Raw genomic sequence first — 21,135 nt, 5'->3', positions numbered from 1 at the left:
CCAGATTGATATACTGAGTTAAGAAAGTAAACCCAAGTCAAGAAAAAAAAAATTCCATATTAAATGCCAAGTCTGTGTATATATATATATGACACACAGTGTGTGTGTGTACAGTCACGTGAAAAAGTAAGTACACCCCATGCAAAGTTTTGACTTTTTCAACATACAGTCATGTGAAAAAGTAAGTACACCCCATGTAAAGTTTTGACTTTTTCAACATATTTCAACATACAGCTATTTGATCTTCATTTCAACAATATTGATAGATAAAGGTGATATAATATAACAAATATCATGAAACATTTACATTTTGTCGTCCATTGTATAATTTAAATAAACATAAATGCAAATTTCGCATGTGGAAAAAGTATGTACACCCTTCTTTTTTTTTTTTTTCTTTTTTTTTTGTATACTGAATCGAGGCTCGTGAAAGAGCTAACATTCATTTCACAAACAAATCAACCAGACAAACAAAATATAAAAAAAGAGGGAGCGGAAGACAAGATGGGGAGAGAAGGGGAAGCACACAATCACAACATTTGAGAGCAGGGAGAAGTGTGCGAGGGAGAGGGCTTGGGGGCAGGAGGCATGGGAAGGGGAGGGGGGGGGGGGGAGGTATAAAACACAAGGGGACCGAAATTAGCGAGGGTAGAAAAGATAATAGCTTGGAGAAAGGGAAGAATGGGGCGGACAAAAGGTTTGATGGAGATTGGGTGAGGCACAGTGAGGTGTTATTTGAGGAGGGGGAAGAGCGAGGCAGAAGGTTGGGGGAGATGAACGTGAAAGTTGGAAGGGGGAAGAAGCAGGGAGGATGCTTTGAGGAGGAGGGGTGAGAGGGGAGTCTAGGAGGGGAGGAGCGAGGGAGAGTCTCAGAGGGGAGGGGTGTGGGGGGAGTTTAGGAGGGAGGGGAGGGAGGGGCAAGGGGGGAGATTTGAAAGGGATGGGTGATGGGGAGGATTTGGAGGGGAGGGGTGAGATTGGATTTTGAAAAGTGTACGATTCATGGGAAACGAACATTTTTTGCAAAATGAGTTTGAGACCTTCGAGTCAAAAATACGTTTGAGGACACTGAAGGAGGGGTGGAGTTCTGGATAGTTTAGGGAATGTAGAAAGGAGGAACTGTAAGAGATGGTATTATATATATTTTTTGGAATGAATAGATTTGGTGAGCAAGACGAAAGCATCCTTTTGTCCCTTGGCTCTAAAGGTGGTATTGCCCCCTTTGGCAGAAACAACCTCAAGTAGGCATTTCTCATATCTGTCTACCAGTCTCTGACATCGACTGGGAGAAATTTTTGCCCACTCCTCCATGCAGAATTCTTTCATTTGTGCGATGTTTGAGGGGTTTCTTGCATGCACAGCTCTTTTCAAATCCCCTCACAACATCTCGATGGGATTTAGATCCGGGCTTTGACTTGGCCATTCCAGAACCCTCCATTTCTTTCTTTTCAGCCATTCCTTGGTGGATTTAGTGGTAAACATACCAGGACTGGTAAACAAGATCCACCTTCGGTTGAGCTTCAACTCTCCGACAGATGCCCTCACATTATCCTCAAGCACCCTCTGGTACAATGAAGAATTCATAGTGGATTATATGATGGTGAGCTGCCCAGGCCCTGATGAGGCAAAGCTGCCCCAAACCATAATATTTCCACCACCATGCTTTACAGTTGGTATCAGCTTCTTGTGGTCAAATGATGTCTTTGGTTTTCGCCAAACATGTCTTCTGGTACTGTGGTCAAATAGCTCTACCTTTGACTTATCTGTCCAGAGCACATTGTTCCAGAAGTGCTGGTATTTGCCGAGGTGTTCATTGGCAAACTTTAGTCTTGCCCTGATGTTCTTTCTGGACAGCAAAGGTTTCCTCCTGGCACACCCCCCATGCAGATCAAATTTGTGCAGCCTCTTTCTAATGGTAGACTCGTGCACTTTGACATCAACAGTGGCAAGAGCTACCTGTAGGTCCCGTGATGACATTCTGGGGTTCTTAGAGACTTCTTTCAGCATCTTGCGGTCTGCTCTCGGGCTGAACTTGCTGGGGCGGCCTGGCCTGACCAAGTTGGCAGTTGTTTGGAATCTTCTCCACTTGTACATGATCTTCCTGGACATTCGAATGATTGATTTCTAATTGTTTGGAGATCTTTTTAAATCCCTTCCCAGACTCGTAGGCATCTATAACCTTCTTTCTGAAGGCCTCAGAGAGCTCTTTTGATCTCGGCATGGTGACGCCGCACACTTCAACAACAAATAGCAATCCAAACTTATTGTCTGAGGTTCAAATAAGACAGGTTCCTCCAAGATCCTCTCTAACGATGCTCTAATCATTTTCACCTGAGCTGGTGCACCTGATTCTAATTTTAGGTATTTGAAGTCGTGATAAATGTAGGGGTGTACTTACTTTTTCCACATGCAAAATTTGCATTTATGTTTATTTAAATTATACAATGGACTACAAAATGTAAATGTTTCATGATATTTGTTATATTATATCACCTTTATCTATCAATATTGTTGAAATGAAGATCAAATAGCTGTATGTTGAAATATGTTGAAAAAGCCAAAACTTTACATGTGGTGTACTTACTTTTTCGCGTGACTGTATATATATGTATGTATGTATGTATGTATATGTATATATATATATATATATATATATACATATATATATACGTTTGAGGAAAGTTGGCACGTTCCAATTCACGTAATGCACGTAATGCACGTAATGCAAATTGCGAAGATGGTCCCTCCAATAGCCAATCTGGATGAATTGGAACGTGCATTACATCGGGAATGGAACAACCTGCCACAGCAACGCATACGACGGCTTACAGGGTCTATGAGACGTAGGGTTGAGTCAGTGATCCGATCACGTGGGTCCTACACACGTTATTGACGCAAAGATCGCTAGAGGTCTTCTCAGAACAATGACTGTACGTTAGAAAACATAAACGTCATCCACACTGTCCGTGATGGACCTATAGCTCCATACTTAAATTGAGGTGAAAATATGCCTAAAATTCCCAAAAAAGTTCACCTTAAATTATTCAGAATAAAATATTGAAAACGGCATGATTGTTATGTTTTTATGTGACCATAATATCACTTCTCCAGAAAATATAGCAATATCATGGGTATATTACACTGTTTTGACGACAACAAACTTGTAATGTGCGAGGTTGTAAAAAAACGGGGGGGGGTGCTTAACTTAATTATTTGTGTATATATATATATATATATATATATATATATATATATATATATATATATATATATATATATATATATATATATATATATATAATGTTATATCATATAATATAATATAATATAATATAATATATATAATATATATAATATAATATAATATCATATAATATAATATAATATAATATAATATAATATAATATAATATAATATTATATTATATAATATTATATAATATTATATAATATTATATAATATTATATAATATTATATAATATTATATAATATTATATAATATTATATAATATATTATAATATAATATATATTAATATATATTAATATATATTAATATATATTAATATATATTAATATATATTAATATATATTAATATATATTAATATAATATAATATAATATAATATAATATATATTAATATATATTAATATATATTAATATATATTAATTTCTTTATTTGTAGTGGTGAAGATAATAATAAATCATCAATACATATGTTCCTCCATTCCTCCACCTTTCCATACTTATTTCTTCTCCCATTGCAGACTGCCACCCTTGGAAGTTGCTCAGCTGATGTTCCGTGCTGACGACAAGGTCAAAGAGTCGGGAGATAAGGTTGGCACACCAGAGGGGGTAACACAGCGCATACTATGGCTCCTCCTTCCTGCAAATAGCACTGTGCCTGGACGCGAGGGTGAGGACGCCTGCTCATGGATGGCTGAGGGTGGTGCCGGGCCTTGGGCTATCGGAGGCTCTCTGAGAGGCCGTGTCTGGGGTACAGAAATCAACCACGGACTGAGAAGTGCAAGTTCTAGTGGTAAAAAAGATGCTTGGCCAGTGAATGGTGTTCCATGGGCTGTTGGAGGAGTGGCTGGAATGGGGACGGCTGGCGCATGGAAGGCCGAGGAGGGTCCTCTGGCAGGTGTTGTTGTCACAGAGCTCACAGTTGCTCATGTTCATCTCGTCGCATTGGCCGCCTTTGCTGCTGTAAGTAAACCTGGTGTGCTAGAGATGCTTATGCTTTTCAATTGAACTTTGAATAACTATAACTTATATGTCTCTGTATGAAACACTTATTTAGATGCGACAATATTTTTCCAGCCTTTCAGGGGCAGCCATAATTCTCTCAGAAATGAAAATCCTCTTTTTTTATGCCTCCACCGATGGAAGTCGATGGAGGCATTATGTCTTCAGGTTGTCCGCCTGGCTTTCCGTCCGTCCATGATAGGTTTTCATTGCCGCGATAACTTGAGAACGGCTGAAGGGATCTTAGTCAAACTTGGTTCAGGTATGTATAATGAGGTAAAGATGAACCAATTCGATTTTGGGGTTACGAGGTCAAAGGTCAGAGGTCATGTTAGTTCAAAATCCTGTTACCGCAATAACTTGTGAACCAGTCATGGGATTCTGACCAAATCTGGTACAATTATGTAGAATGATGTAAAGATGAACTGATTAGCTTTTGGGGTCAAAGGTCAAAGTCTGTAATATGTCTTCAACTTGAGAAAGGCTGAAGTGATCTAATTCAAACTTGGTACAGGTTTGTATAATGATGTAAAGATTAAGTGATTAGATTTTTGGGTCAAGAGGTCAAAGGTCAAAGTCTGTAATAGGTATGTAACTTGAGATCGGCTAAAATGATCTAATTCAAACTTGGTACAGATATGTATCATGATGTAAAGATTAACTGATTAGATTTTGGGGTCCCGAAGTCAAAGGTAAAAGGTCAAATGTCAGACATCATGTCAGGTAAAAATGTGATTACTTGTGAATAGCTGAAGGGATTTAAATTAAAACTTGGTGCAGGTATGTATAATGATGTAAACATGAACTGTTTAAATTGTGGGGTCAAGAGGTCAAAGGTCAGAGGTCATGTCAGGTACAAATGTGATAACTTGAGAACAGCGGAATGGATTTGAAATCAAACTTGGTACAAGTATTATAATGATGTAATAATGTGGGCGGAGGCATATCGGTCGACGTCGTGACATCAAAGAGTGTTGTTCTCGTTTGTACTATATCAATGAACATTTACATTTCCCTTTCTCCTTACCACTTTGCAGGAAAACAGGCTTTGTCAAAGTTTTCATGAAAATTTATTAAATGAAATAAGTATATGTATAAAACATGTATAAACTTATGAAATAAGTGCATGAAATAAGCTAATGTCGAAGATTTTAGGTCAGAACCAAAAATGTTAGACCCACCCCAAACCACGTGGTCCACCCCATCCAGATTGTCAGAGTCGAGAATGTTCATCTCACACGTCCGTTTGTTCTTGTGTAGCCATACCCTGAAATTCTTGTAATACCTTCACCTGGGAATCACCACAATCTGATGCGTAATAAGCCAGATAGGTCATACCATTGTTTCCTTCTGAGCATCTGGCTCCGGATGTAGGGAACAGATTCAAATCCCAAATGCAATATGTGTTTGTGTATTGTCTCGGAAAGTCCTCATAATTCATCTGAAATGGCTGTCTTTTTGTGTGAGCATGTGATTTGTGTGCGAGCTCCACTGCAAGCCTTCCGTTAATATAAAAAATAAACATGGAATGTGTGTGTGTGTTTGGTCTATCGATATCTATATAATAGATTTTACACCAAATTGATAAAAGAGATCCTTAAATTCCATTCTATATTGTACAAATGTCTTTCTAGGAGAGCAGCATTACTTAAAAAGAAAAACCTCTTCTATTGTACAGTTGCAGATGAAACGAGATATGTTCGATTACAAAGCGATCGCCAAGGGTACGGCGGTACGCCTCCATTGGTGTCTATGATCCAATGATAGACATATTATTTTAATCCTCTGTGTCTACGATCCAATATTATTTAAGACCACCATATTGACCTTGACCCTCAACATTTAGGGATAGTCCATAAAATAAGAAAATGTGTCCGCATGTACAATCTATCCATAAAACTCAACATCATGGAAATCAGAGAAAAATTATTCAAGTTATGATCAAAAAGGTGTTTTTGTTAATTAGGTCACAATCCAAAAAAATATGTCAAGGACGCCAAACAAATAACAGGTGCACAACTTCAGTGCAGGTGCACTATTAGAATGCAAAACTATCTTGGAAGACCAAATGGTGTTTGAGATTCTTCATTGGCAAAATTGAGTGATGGCAAAAATGCGTCTTTGTGTTTTTTCAGACTGCCATTTGACCTTGACCTTGACCTTTAACCCGGAGGTGTATTGTATAAATAATGTGTAAATGTACTTTGCTCCAGGCACAAGAGAGAGAGTCAATTTCGCTCTGATTGGACAGGCTTTGTCGAGTTTTGGTGAAAATGTTGTCTATAATTGTTGTCTATAATTGGGTCATGACTTTAAAAATCAGGTCTAGGTCAAAACAATTATGTCAACCCCCTCCGCCCACCACCCCCCCCCCCCCCCAATACTTATTATTCCCATTATTGATGGAAATTTCATTCCAAAAGTCCCAGCCAACTCTGGGATACAGCTCGGATACAGATACAGCCCTGGGATACAGCTCGGATACAGCAGAAAAAGGGAAGAAAAAACCCCTAATTGGAAGTTTAATACTCCTATGGATCTAAGGAACTCTGAGGTACCATTATAAATTGGGGGCACTAATGGTAAAAACAAACCCCATAACAGGTATAAGTTCCCTGTTATCCTGTAGGTAGAGGATTGATAATCAGAACAGTGAAAGCCACCACGCACAGCACTGAACATATCAACAGATTAAAACAGTCGTCACATGTGTACTATCACAGGGAGCTATAGTTATCGGATTAAAACAAGTTTTATTTGAGGTCTTAAAACGACACCAAACGTGATTCAATAAATAGAATAACACTGGCAAACCGTGATTAATGAATCATTGAAAATAATGTAAATAGATTTGAAAACATATTCAGTGGTCATTCGTGTGTGCAGTCGGGTGTTTATGATATTCGTCAAAATGACCGTTTTTGTATTTCATTAACAGATCAATTTAGTGGTAATTAAAATATATGTCATGTAATGTAATGTCCGTGCAATATGCAAGCTAAAGTGTGTGTGTGTTTGTGTGTGCATGTGTGTCGATATACATATATATGTGTGTGTGTGCATGTATATATATATATATATATATTGTTACGTACGCGGTTAAGATGTTATTTTGACCGAGCGGTTGGTATGACCGCGACCGTTACAGGATCCCCGATTGGCCCGACTCCCCCAACGTTGACCAGATCGCACCACAGATATTCAATTTGGAAACCTCTAAAGCGACCGAAAGAGAAGGAAGAGAGAAGAAGACAGAGTACGGAGGAATAACAGGATTTATTATACACACAAGCAAAAAGAAGGAGCGATCAAAATTATTTACAAGCAATGGATGGAAGAAGCAGTCACACAGTGAATCGTTAGCTTATACTAGTCAATTTACTTAACCCCAGGACAACGATTAGGACAGACGACGTTCACACTTACACGGCGGATATTGCAGGCAGGTATGGCTTGAGGATGGATGGTTGTTTTGGGAGGCAATGGAGGGTCCAGCGTCGATTGCTGCCTGGCGCGTCCTTTTCGTGGCCTGCGGCCCCTTAGCTGCCCCCTTAGCTGCAGCGCAGCTGGTCGCACGATGGCTCGCACACACCTGCTCGTTCAGGCGTCTTCCTTCTCCCCAGCAACAACGAGCGACAGCAAGCAAGAGGACGGGGTCAGAGCAAGAGGGTGGAGTGCGTCCCGCGGCGGCTTATATTGGTTTCCTCCCCGAACCTTCGCGCACTTTCTCGGGGGTTCCCGCTCCGCCCTCCCTTAGCCAAACCCCTTGTTCTCGGTTGGATGAGCGGGGCCGACTTACTCCTCCCCCCTATGACGAGGGGGGCGACCCGTCTTCTCTAGCCACTCCCCTTGTTCGTAATGGCCACAAATGGCGAAAACCGGTCAGCAGCTGCAGGTAAGGCGCCGTCACGTTGCACAGCAGTTCAGTACTGCAATAAACGGTTGCTGTCAAAGCTCAAGTGGGGGAATCCCTGGCACTTGAGCTGCCATGGATCATCGGAGGGGCCTACGCTTTATTTCGTTTGATGCAATGCAGAGTCAATCTAGTGGGAAACATATTTAGCCGACATAGAATAAGGAAATAAACTATTTAAAAAGATATATCGTGGCCTGTGTGTAAGTTTCATGGAATTAACTAGGAGGACGGCTGCGACCATTATTTACATTACGAGGGTGTTACACACAACAAAACCATACTTTTCACATTCGTTACACTTTCTCCAAAATTGTTACACTTCTCAAAACCGTTACACTTCTCAAATTCGTTACAATATATATATATATATATATATATATATATATATATATATATATATATATATATATATATATATATATATATATGTATATATATATATGTATATATATATATATATATATATATATATATAAATAAAAATTGTTACGTTTGTGGGGGGTACCAATGAAATACCGTAGGGCCAGATAGGATTGTGTAGGGTAGTGTGCTCCGAATGTCGCGGCAAAGAAGAAGAAACCTGTACTTAAGTCGGCTCCGTGTATCCGGTAGGGTTGTATAATTGTCTCCATGAGAGGGGTGGAGCTATGTTAATTAAATAGGGTATAATGGGTATTCCCTGTATGTAAATCGCGTCGGTGGTTTTTTTTCTTTGTTCCTTATGACACACACCACACCAGCCATGCACTCCACACCTAAATTAATAACACTAAATAAAAGCCCACAGGATTCAGACATTAAACGCTGCCGCTGGCGCCGCCAGCCGAGTCATCGCAACACCAAGCAGGCAGGGCCATGGGGCCCCACCCTGAGGGGTGATGATTGTTCAGGGCGATGGACTGCTACAATGCAATATTTGATTGGAGCGCGCACGGACGTCATCATATGACGTTCGAGACCAGGGAAGAAAAAGGCAAAGCGGCCGCCATTTTACTCTCTTGCGTTGGGACATTCATTGCGGGCAGATTGCATTTTTCCTTCTCTCCGGGCTGGCCTTCATAGCGTGCAGTCACACCTTTGCTCTGTCTTTGTGTCCCGAGTCTAAAGTGAACAGTCGCACATTTTTTTCCTCTTGGTACTGGCTGCGTGGTGGGCTGTCGCAGTTCGTGCTCCTCCTCTCTTCCTCACTCTTGGTCCTGACATTGGCGGTCATGCTCGTGGACTCTGACGCTCTTGGTTCGTGGCTTCATGACGGCTGTGCGCCATGCCGAGTGAGCCGGAGAGACCGTGGTGCTTTGTGGAGCGGATGACGAGAGGGGAGCATGGGCCTGAGTGTTGCACTTCGGCGGCTGGGGTGAACGGACACGGCGCCAAGGTTTGTTTTCCCGCGCACGGACCTGGGGACCTGTTCGAGGGCCGACGGGTTTGAGGGCTGCTCAAAGCTGAGTACACACAAACACGACGCATTTATTTTCATTTATCTCTCCCTGTGTCTGTTTCGTGAGTCCATATGGGTGCGCCCCACTTAAGGAATTAGTTTTACCGTGCCTTTCTTGTCCCTGGCATTATTTTCATTAAACCCTTTATTTGTTGCATTTTTAATTCCGTGCCTGTCTTGTATAATTATTGTGGGTACGATGACGCCAAGTGAAACCCGTCCAGGTAAGCGCTCATTGCCCTCCACTACACCCTCGCGCTTAAAAATTACACCGCCATAGTTGGACTGAACGCCTCGGAGTGTAAAGCTCGATTGGCCATTCGTCACTAGGGGCGTTAACTCCCAGGAACACGACAATATACAGACTTGGCATTTAATATGGAATATTTTTTTTGTGGGGGTGAACTTACTTTTCAAGATGACTTGGAACCAAAAGTTCATTGGATTTATGTTGAAATTATTCTAGATTTTGTTAATGTGACCTTTAAAATAAACAAAAACCACATTTGACATTTCGAAGCAAATAAATTGATCCTTGAAAGTGATGTAAACTGATATCGAACTCAATTCACGGACAGTACTGTGTTAAAGTTCTGTACGTTTTCCAGAAGTATCTCTTTATTTTGCACATTCGCCAAAAAAAATTTCAACAAAAACAAAAGCTAAATTATGACTGGGATTACGGATAGTAAAATTACAGTTCAGTACTTCGTGTAACCCCCACGAGCATTCAGGAGAGCACGTACACGTCGAGGCATGCTGTTCACAAGATTTGCCAAGGTGTGGACTGTGGACAGGAATCGCTTGCCATGCAGTGACAATAGTCTGCTGCAATTCACGCACAGAGGTAGGCTGCTGGTCCAAGTTGTCGATTTGACGCGTTAATTCTGCCCACAAGTTCTCTATCGGATTCATATCCGGGGACATGGCAGGCCACTCCATATGCTCTACACCACGGTCAGCAAGAAAGTGTTGGATCATGCGAGCACGATGAGGCCGTGCATTGTCATCTTGGAAGACAAAGTTTCCTCGAAAGGCTGCACGAGCAAATGGAAGCAATGTTTCTCCCAGAATGGCCCTGTACTTGAACTGGTTCAGGTTTCCATTCACAACAACCAGGTCAGTTTTGCCCCCTGCATGAAAAGCAACCCAAATGGTCACCCCACCACCTCCAGCTTGGACCTTTGGCACTATACAATCTTCGTTGTGGGCTTCATGCACTTGTCGGTGCACTCAGATGCGGCCATCTTGATGATAGACCAGAAATCTAGACTCGTCACTGAAGGTCACGTGATTCCAGTGTCCTGGCTGCCATTGACAGTGCTCTCTGGCCCACTGCAATCGGCGCTGGCTGTGTTGTCTGGTCAGGCGTGGCTTTCTCAGGGGACGCCTGGCACGATAGCCTGCTTGAACCAGTCGTTGGTTGACTAGCCTTCTGGATACAGGCACATTTGTCAGTTGCTGCCACTCAGCCCTAAGCCGATTAGCTGACTTGGTACGGCCATTGCAGACTAACCGGTGCAGCTGGCGATCATCTCTCCTTGTGGTTCTGCGTGGACGTCCTGGCCTCGGTATTGGAGTAGGGACACCCCTCTGAGCATTTTGTTTCAGGATCTTTGACACCTGACCTTGAGTGATGCCATACTGCCGAGCAATAGCACGCTGTTTCATGGCAGAATTTCGTAAAGCCACCACTCCATGACAAACAGCATTGTCAAGTTGACGGACCATCTCCAGAGGAAGCGGCAATAACTTTTGTAGACGTGCAGCAGTTGTTTTCCACTAATACAGAACGCAACAACTCTGATATACCCGATTGTGAAGCCAATCGTCAAATGTACCTGTCCTTACATTTTGTCACGCCACCTGTGATATAATCCTGTTATTGACTTCTTGCTGCGAAAGACAATCAGTGACATGGTTCTTTCAACAAAGACATCACCGAAGGGTAAAAGAAACTCACCAGATTGATATACTGAGTTCAGAAAGTAAACCTAAGTCAAGAAAAAAAAAATTCCATATTAAATGCCAAGTCTGTATATATATTTCGTGTGGACAAAATATATATATTGTCGTGTGGATGGCTATATTAAAACGGAGCACACCACGAATGACCAATTGAGCATTACGTTGAGGTGTTATTCAATAGCGGATTCCACTACATATGCGCTGGGTGGAATAGAGAAGAAGAAGAAACTGGAAGCTTTTACCTGACGCGATCTCCGAGCAATCTGAAAACGGATTGTAAAGTTTACAGAAATACAGTTTTATTTCCATGGATGCCGATAATACAAAATAAAACGCTCGATAATTAATGTCCTATATTTGGACATCCCCACACCAGATTTACATATGGACAAAGGGATAATTAAATGAAAAGAACTGTTGTGTGTGTGTGTGTGTGTGTGTGTGTGTGTGTGTGTGTGTGTGTGTGTGTGTGTGTGTGTGTGTGTGTGTGTGTGTGTGTGTGTGTGTGTGTGTGTGTGTGTGTGCGCGTGTGCGTGCGTGTGTGTGATTTAGAATTAAGTTTAGGAGTGTTTTTGGTGTGGTCTATAGTCAAACGATTCCAGTTAAGCTGAGGATGTTGAAAAGGGCAAAGATGTCAAAATTCTAACTCGAGAATTCATAGAACATCTTACCCCACGCAGTCTTTCAAAGAAAGGGCATGGATGGGATCTGCGAGCAGCAAATTTGATTGGTCGAGATGATGTAAGATGCTGTTAAACTTTGGCTAAGTATTGATAAATAAAAGGGTTTTGATATTGCCAAAAAGGTGATTTGTGTTGTCCAGTGTTCAAGTACATAATTTAATTGAAATAAAATAAAGATTTTAAATGTGGGAGAAAAGAGTTTCAGAAGTTTACTGCCGTGATGCAACATCTTTTAAACCACCTTGTTTTACATGTTAAATTCGTTATTTGTGCCTTGTCTTTGTGTCTTTATGACGTCCTTAAAAAAGTAAGTCTCCTGTTTGGAATGATTTTCAATTTTGTTTGACAGACAGACAGAGTAAAAAATAATGATCTCACTCCTCTCTGCACATTTATGATCAGGATAATTTTGAGTCAAAGTACTGTAAAACTGCAGGTTCGTTTTCCGATTCATGTTCTGATTTGTGTTCTGATATTTTTATCATTCAATTGAAATCAAGTTCTTCCTCGATCATAATCTTACGTTTGTGGACAGACAGATAGACAAGGTGAACTAATTACTTAACCCCAATTTTGCTTTGCACGTGTGGGGGGGTGGGGGGGTGTTAACCGTTAACACTGGTTCTACTGTTTGGATAAGGAGGCTTGGGCGTTGAGAAAGGAAGACGAGATATTGCTAAAGAAGACGGCGATACGGATGCTGAGAGGTCTGATGAGGACATCGCTGTGTGAAAGGAAAGGATTTGAGGATATTCGGAGGTGGACAGACTAAAGAGTTATTTAACAAAAAGGCATGGGTTGGCACGTGTGGCTCATGAGGGTGGTGGGAAATGTGGAATAGGAGGCTTTTGCTATGAAAGTGAAACTTAGTTGTAAGAGGGACAACAAGAGAGAGGATGGTCAAGATGGACCAGTTTGAAAAGGGAAAACTTGCATGGTCATCCTCACAAGAATGTTGCATTAACTATGGCCATTGAAGCCGTTTAAGTCTCATAAGAAGTAGTAGTAGTTTGATAGTAGTAGTAGTAGTAACAGTAGTAGTAGTAACAGTCGTAGTAGTGGTAGTAACAGTAGTAGTAACAGTAGTAGTAGTAACAGTAGTAGTAGTAACAGTCGTAGTAGTGGTAGTAACAGTAGTAGTAGTAACAGTAGTAGTAGTAACAGTAACAGTAGTAACAGTAACAGTAGTAGTAGTAACAGTAGTAGTAGTAACAGTAGTAACCTCTCATCTGATGAACATGTCACAAAAGGTCAAAGTGCGCATATTGTTGTTTCTCGAGGTTTCTCGAGGTTGCCAGATCAAGAGGATAGAATATTGGGCCTGCAGAATGAATGAATGATTGAATGATCGTTTTAATAGTGGGGCAACTTAGCATAACAATTGTGCATTTTGTGAGGAAAGCACCAAATTTAGCACACTAGTAGACTATCATATTATGAAAAGATCTCGATATTGGGCCATCTCAGATTCAGAGATTTGATTTTTGAAAGATTTCGATTCGATTGGGATCGAAGAGAACACCTTCTTCGTCTTCTGTACAGTGAAGTTGCCAGCCCTGAATTATCTGGCTACATCTGGGTGCTTCATTGGGAGTGCAACCATGTCCCTCAGGTGAACAGGGACCCACCTGGCATAGTGTGTGTGGTCTAAGGCATGGGACCAGTTCCGTCAGGGCATCAAGGTACATCGTGAATGAAGCCTGCCGCAGAGAACGCACGTAGACCAGTACCAACATCTCTAGTTCCAGCACAGTTGCCCAGTACTGAAAGTTGGGAATGTCTTCGAACTCAGGCAGGTCTTCTGCATCATCAGCATATGTCGTACAGTGGCGTTCATACGCACGGTGTTGCAGGATGTGCAGTGCCACTGCAGTGATTTGATGAGCTCTTCTTGTGCGGGTGACGTGGGCAGCTCGCAGGAAGGAGTCGGCCGTCCCTGGCGTTGCAATCTCAGCTTGCAAATCTGCAAAATCTGCAAATCTTGCAAAAATCGAGTTGTTAGGGTTATTAGGGTGTGGTGGTGGTGGTGGTGGTGCCGCCGCCTGCAGAGACAGTTTATTATTGAATTTTGCCCGCTCTCAATGATGTGCAGAAACAGTGATATTGATCCGATTCGAGGTCATTCACACGTGTTATTACATGTCAAGTGGATGAACTTGGTCACAATCCTTCAAATTTGGCTTCCGGAAACAAAAGTGAAGAGATCGGGAGAGAGAGAGAGATGCGTACAGTTGCCCATTTGCTTCTGGAGGTTTGTTGATTTCGAGGCCACTCAGGTCTCCCAACCTGTTCGAAGGAGGAGGACAGGACATATTAACATATATGTAACATATATTGCTTGAATGGAAATGATCGACAAATTCTCACTCTCCATACAATTAGAACATACTGCCGTTGCTCTTAAAACGTAGGACAAAACCCACGCTGCACGGTTGAAATGGAAATTCTCGAATTTTCCTTAGTTTATTACTTCATTCATAGTTAGTTAATGCTGGAGTCCCTGTATATAGAGAGTTGTGTCAACTCAAATTTGGACGCCATTTTGTGTCTAAGTGTGTCGGATTAGATATACATGTACATTCGCGATATGGGGTGATATATTCTAAACCTGCTAAAAAAAATTTTACTGCACATATTTAGTCTTATTATTACATACAGGTGATATTTGTTTTGTCAAAAACTCAGCTATTGCCGTGAAAAAGAGCTGTGTGGTGATATTAAAAGTGGCATGGCAATGCATATTACAAGCCAACACTGCATATAAGAGCTAACATTATAAGTAAGACAAACCAATGCTGTCGTTCTCTGAATTTTAATAACTTTTAGAAAGGAGTGTGGGCATATCCAATATTTTTTAAAGGGTGCCGAGAGCAATTCCGGTGTAGGACTTCCAGCCGACATATAGTCTAACACACTTAAAACAAATTCTGTACGTGGTATTGCCATATTTTTGACTTTTTATTATTTTGTTATTTTTTTATTATTTATCATTTTTATTTTATTATTTTTATATATTTTTATATTTATATATTTATATATATTTTTTAGATATATTTATATTTTTTATATATTTTATAAAATTATATAATATTTTATATTTTTTTTATATAATATATTATTATTTTAATATATATAATATATATATAATATATATATATATATAATATATATAATAATATATATAATATATATAATATATATATATAATATATATATATATAATAATATATATAATATATATATAATAATATATATAATAATATATATAATATATATATATATATATATTATATATTATTATATAATTATATATTATATATAATATATATATATATATATAATTATATTATATATAATTATAATTATAATTATATTATAATTATATTATAATATTATTATATATTATAATATAATATATAATATATAATATAATATATAATATATAATATATATAATATATATTATATATATATTATATATATTATATTATAATTATATATATATAATTATATATTATATATATATTAATATTATATATATATTATTATATTATATATTATATATATATATATATATTATATAATAATAATATATATATTATTATATATATAATAATATATATATAATAATATATATAATATATATATATTATATATATTATAATAATATATATAATATAAATATAATATATTTTATAATATATTATTTTATATAATATATATTTATATTAATATATTTATATTTATATTTATATTTATATATATTTATATATATTTATATATTTATATATATATATATTTCTGACTTTATTATTTTTATTATTATTCTGACATTTTTTTTTTCCATATTTCTGACTTTATCACTTGGAAATCTATACATCTTATATTTCCCAGATTGGTTTGAACAACCAAAAGCAGAACCAGTCATTTTGTTTGGCAATAAACAACATTCCCGTACCAAGCTGACGTTCACGCACGGTGAAGTTAGACACAAAATGGCGCCACGAAATCACGTGACCAGAAATCTCGGGTCAGCGCATGGCGCAACTCTCTTTATACAGGGACTCTAGTTAATGCCATTCATCAACTCTGAATGGTTTATCAGATGTATAAAGTCTCCCCACCTGGTTACCTGCGCCACCAAAGTTGGATGGAAGATTTGTTTTCACCCCTGTCTGTCTGTTTGTCCGTCTGTCTGTCTCTGAGTACATAATGCGCTGATTGGACGGCGCCACCATGCATGCCGCCACCTAGCACCCCTTGGTCTCTGTCTGGTGCCCTTCCCCTTCGATTGGCTGTTTATGGAGAAGAAAACACCATATATGGACAGAAAACGTCGTGGAAGATTCCACTAGAAACAGACATTTTGATGGGGAAGACGAGATCTTTCACAATAAATTACAATACACTTCAGCTGACATGTTCTAACAAATAACTATTCTTATTCCATTTTTCAGATCATTCCACGCACGGGACCAGATCCATTTTTTTATATTCCAATCCCCCTACTTTCATACATCCCCCTTCCTTATTTTTCCCTTAGTTTCCAAGACTCCCTGCGTGAGGTAGGAAAGTCTTCTTTCCGCAAAGGACCAATTGATCTTTTCACAAAGTTACTTTCTGCCTTGTCCTTCCCTTTTGGCGAAAGCTTTCTTTGTCATTTCTGTTTCCTTTTGTGTTGATGTTGACAGTTGGCCGAATCCATAAATGTGGAGGCAGGTGAGAGTGCTTGCAGGCCCTAAAGTGCACGATAAGAACACTGCTGATATGTAAGGGAATTATCTATCAAGATGCAAAACTTTGAACCGATCCTTTTTGTTCTGTGATTGTTTACGTGTCACTTGTCAGGACGACAAAGTGTGATGATGTTTACCCGGAAGTGGGAGCACAGGTTACACAGCCTTGCCTCATCCTATTGTATCCCAGACCGATGTTGAATTGATAGTCTTGTGAAACAGCTTTCGTCATTTCCTTCATCTGAAATGCCCATTGGCCAGATTGGTCGAGGACACATCAAATGACTGGTTCTACTACACTGGGGTGACTGTGCCGACACTGGGGTGACTGTGTCGATTGGGCCTACACGATTGTGTTGTTCTTCCACAAATAACATCCAGGATGGGTTGCTTGCCATCGATTTCATGGATGTTGTTTGGATGAAGATTTTCAGGCTCGTGTAGTGAAAGCGGCTGAAGGAAACATGTGACACGGTATTGCGCACCACCCTATCTATGCCTGTGCCCCCAGACGGATGAGTTGCTGAACACGGCGGTGCTGACGGGACGTTCTCTGTCCGTACCACTGCGTCTCCTCGCTGTAGCTTCCGACGGACATCTATGGGACGTCACACACCGTGCCAGTTGCCGTGCCCCCCAACCCGATGTCATCAAGGTTCGCCTTCATAATTAATGACCTCTTGGTCTTTCATAGTATTTTCATTGATCTTGTCGTCGTTGTTCTTTGTTGCATTATTTCAATTATTATCATTGCTGACTCATATTTTACGGCTGGCAGGATGGCATCGAGGCACCTACACTGTCTCTAACTGGCTTTGAATCTAGGCCCAGCTATAAACTGCAATCCTGGTGTTTCACAGGCGGGTTCCTCGGATTTGCGTTAAACGGGCGTTCCGTCTGCTGGCATTATTTTGTGTATGGTAAAAATCCCACGGTGTCTTTCGTGAAGAGTAGTCGAGATATCGCCAGCACCCTGAACAAATTACAAATTCCTGCCTTAACCAGCAGAGGGCACTGCATCAACGGAAGAGCAACGCCCTCAGCCAATGATGCTCCTGCGCAGCCTGTGCTGCATACGAAAGAAGAAGAGGACTCATATTTTAATAAATGGATTATCACGCATAGGTCCACTATGGAGGCTTGTGGAGACATAGCTCCATTTAAAACTATGGAATTTCTTCTCTCCCCCTTCCACATTTTTCTATAGGAATGCCTCACTCCTCCCCACCCTCTTTCTGGCAAAATTAATTCAGCCATTTTTCCCAATTACAACATCGCCCAGGGCCAAAAGTTTTGAGAAAATAAAGAAAATCTACAGGAAGTACAAATGTTTATTTTTGTAACAAAGCAAACCCGACCACAACGTTTTCTAACTTGAGTTTTGTTTTCCAATTATATTTTTTAAAATTTCAGTCAGTTTTTGACATCATAAATTCTTGTAAACCTGGACATCACAAAACATGAGCTAGTTGGTAAGAGAGAAATGTTATGCCTCCACAGTTGAAAGCACCAGAGGCGCATTGTGTTTTTGGGTTGTCCGTATGGCTGTGCGTCCGTCTGGTTGTGCGTCCGTCTGGTTGTGTGTCCTTCTGGTTGTGTGTCCGTCTGGATGTGCGTCCGTCTGGTTGTGCGTCCGTCTGGTTGTGCATCTGTCTGACACTGCGTCCTTCTGGTTGTGCATCCGTCTCGTTGTGCGTCCGTCTGGTTGTGCGTCCGTCTGGATGTGCGTCCGTCTGGATGTGCGTCCGTCTGGTTGTGCGTCCGTCTGGTTGTGCGTCCGTCTGACACTGCGTCCTTCTGGTTGTGCGTCCTTCTGGTTGTGCGTCCATCTGGCTGTGCGTCCATCTGGCTGTGCGTCCATCTGGCTGTGCGTCCATCTGGCTGTGCGTCCATCTGGCTGTGCGTCCATCTGACACTGCGTCCATCTGACACTGCGTCCTTCTGGTTGTGTGTCCTTCTGGTTGTGTGTCCTTCTGGTTGTGTGTCCGTCTGGATGTGCATCCGTCTGGTTGTGCGTCCGTCTGGTTGTGTGTCCGTCTGGTTGTGCATCTGTCTGACACTGCGTCCTTCTGGTTGTGCTTCTGGCTGGTTGTGCGTCTGGCTGGCTGTGTGTCCGTCTGGCTGTGCGTCCATCTGGCTGTGCGTCCATCTGACACTGTGTCCTTCTGGTTGTGCATCTGGCTGGCTGTGCATCTGTCTGGTTGTGCCTCCGTCTGGTTGTGTGTTCGTCTGGTTGTGCGTCCGTCTGACACTGCGTCCTTCTGGTTGTGCGCCCATCTGGCTGTGCGTCCGTCTGGCTGTGCGTCCGTCAGGCTGTGCGTCCTTCTGGCTGTGCGTCCTTCTGGATGTGCGTCTGTCTGGCTGTGCGTCCATCTGACACTGCGTCCTTCTGGTTGTGCGTCCTTCTGGTTGTGCGTCCGTCTGACACTGCGACCTTCTGGTTGTGCGTCCGTCTGGCTGTGCGTCCGTCTGGCTGTGCGTCCGTCTGGCTGTGCGTCCGTCTGGCTGTGCGTGCGTCTTGATGTGCGTCCGTCTTGATGTGCGTCCGTCTGGTTGTGCGTCCGTCTGGCTGTGCGTCCGTCTGGCAAGATCGTCACTCATCATGGGACCCAGAAATTTGAATGACACTGAACTTCTTCAAGAGGATTGTTAAGAAAGTAGCGATGGCTATCAGCTGGGCGACGGGGGCGACGGGGGGTGTGTGTGGGGGGAGAGGGTAGACAAACACACACACACACACACACACACACACACACACACACACACAGATGGCGCCTCTGGTGCTTTCAGCTGTGAAGTGCGCACACTCTCCCTCCCCCACCCCCCTTCGGATTTTCGATGATAAATTCTAAGCGATGAATATCCTGGAACGGCCCTCGTGTCCAGATTATTTTGAATAAGGAACGTTCCAGATAACTTACCAATGCTCAGAGGATTTAAATCACTTTTGCTTTATTATAAAACACTCCAATTGCGACGGTAAAAAGCCATGCTTTCTTCACATAAATTTCGTCACGGGAATTATTTTGGATTATTTGTCGTTAATTAGCCTAATTAACTCAGGAAATCATAACAATCATTTCGGTGGAACTACACAAATCAGAAATTCCACATCAGAAAGCTCCAGTAAAACTACACAAAAACATGCTGCACGCATGCACAACACACACACACACACATACATACAAACAAACATACACATACATATACACACACACACACACACACACACACACACACACACACACACACACACACACACACACACACACACACACACACACACACAAACACACACAAACACACACAAACACACACATACACATATACAAACACATACACACACACATAGACACACACACACACACACATACATACAAACAAACATAGACACACACATAAACATATACACACACACACACATACACACATACACACACATACACATATACAAACACATACACACACATAGACACACACACACACACACATACATACAAACAAACATAGACACACACACAAACATACACACACACACACACATATACACACAAACAAACATACACACACACACACACACACACACATACAAACACACACACACACACATACACACACACATACACACAGATAAACACACACAGACACACACATATACACACACAAACACACACACACATACACACACATACACTCACAAACACACACATGCACACACATACACATACACACACATACACACACATATACACACATATACACACACTAACACACACATACACATACACACACATATACACACACATACACACACACACACACACACACACACACATACACACACATACACGCACGCATACACACACACACATACAAACACACCTACATACACACACACACATATACACACATTCACACACATACACACATATACACACACATACATACACACATACACACACACACACACATACAAACACACACATACACACACATACACACACGAATACAAATAAACACATGCACACATACAAACACACACACACAAATACACATAAACACACACACACACACAAATACACATAAACACACACATACACACACATATACACACACAAATACACATAAACACACACACACACACATAT

General features: G+C 40.8%; 1 protein-coding gene across 1 annotated transcript in view; it reads left to right on the top strand.

Moving 5' to 3' along the window:
- The window catches only part of LOC137416836 (transmembrane protein 132E), a 624,957-nt gene that overhangs the window by 378,234 nt on the left and 225,588 nt on the right, over positions 1-21,135 (top strand). The window contains exons 5-6 of the mRNA XM_078768122.1: positions 3,767-4,208; positions 17,499-17,642. Coding sequence (XP_078624248.1) covers positions 3,767-4,208; positions 17,499-17,642 — 586 coding nt within the window. The remainder of the gene's footprint in view (positions 1-3,766; positions 4,209-17,498; positions 17,643-21,135) is intronic.

The sequence above is a fragment of the Myxine glutinosa genome, chromosome 14, assembly GCF_964187855.1.
Source record: "Myxine glutinosa chromosome 14, kmMyxGlut1.1, whole genome shotgun sequence".
Lineage (NCBI taxonomy): Eukaryota > Metazoa > Chordata > Myxini > Myxiniformes > Myxinidae > Myxine > Myxine glutinosa.
This window is presented reverse-complemented; position numbering and strand designations above follow the sequence as displayed.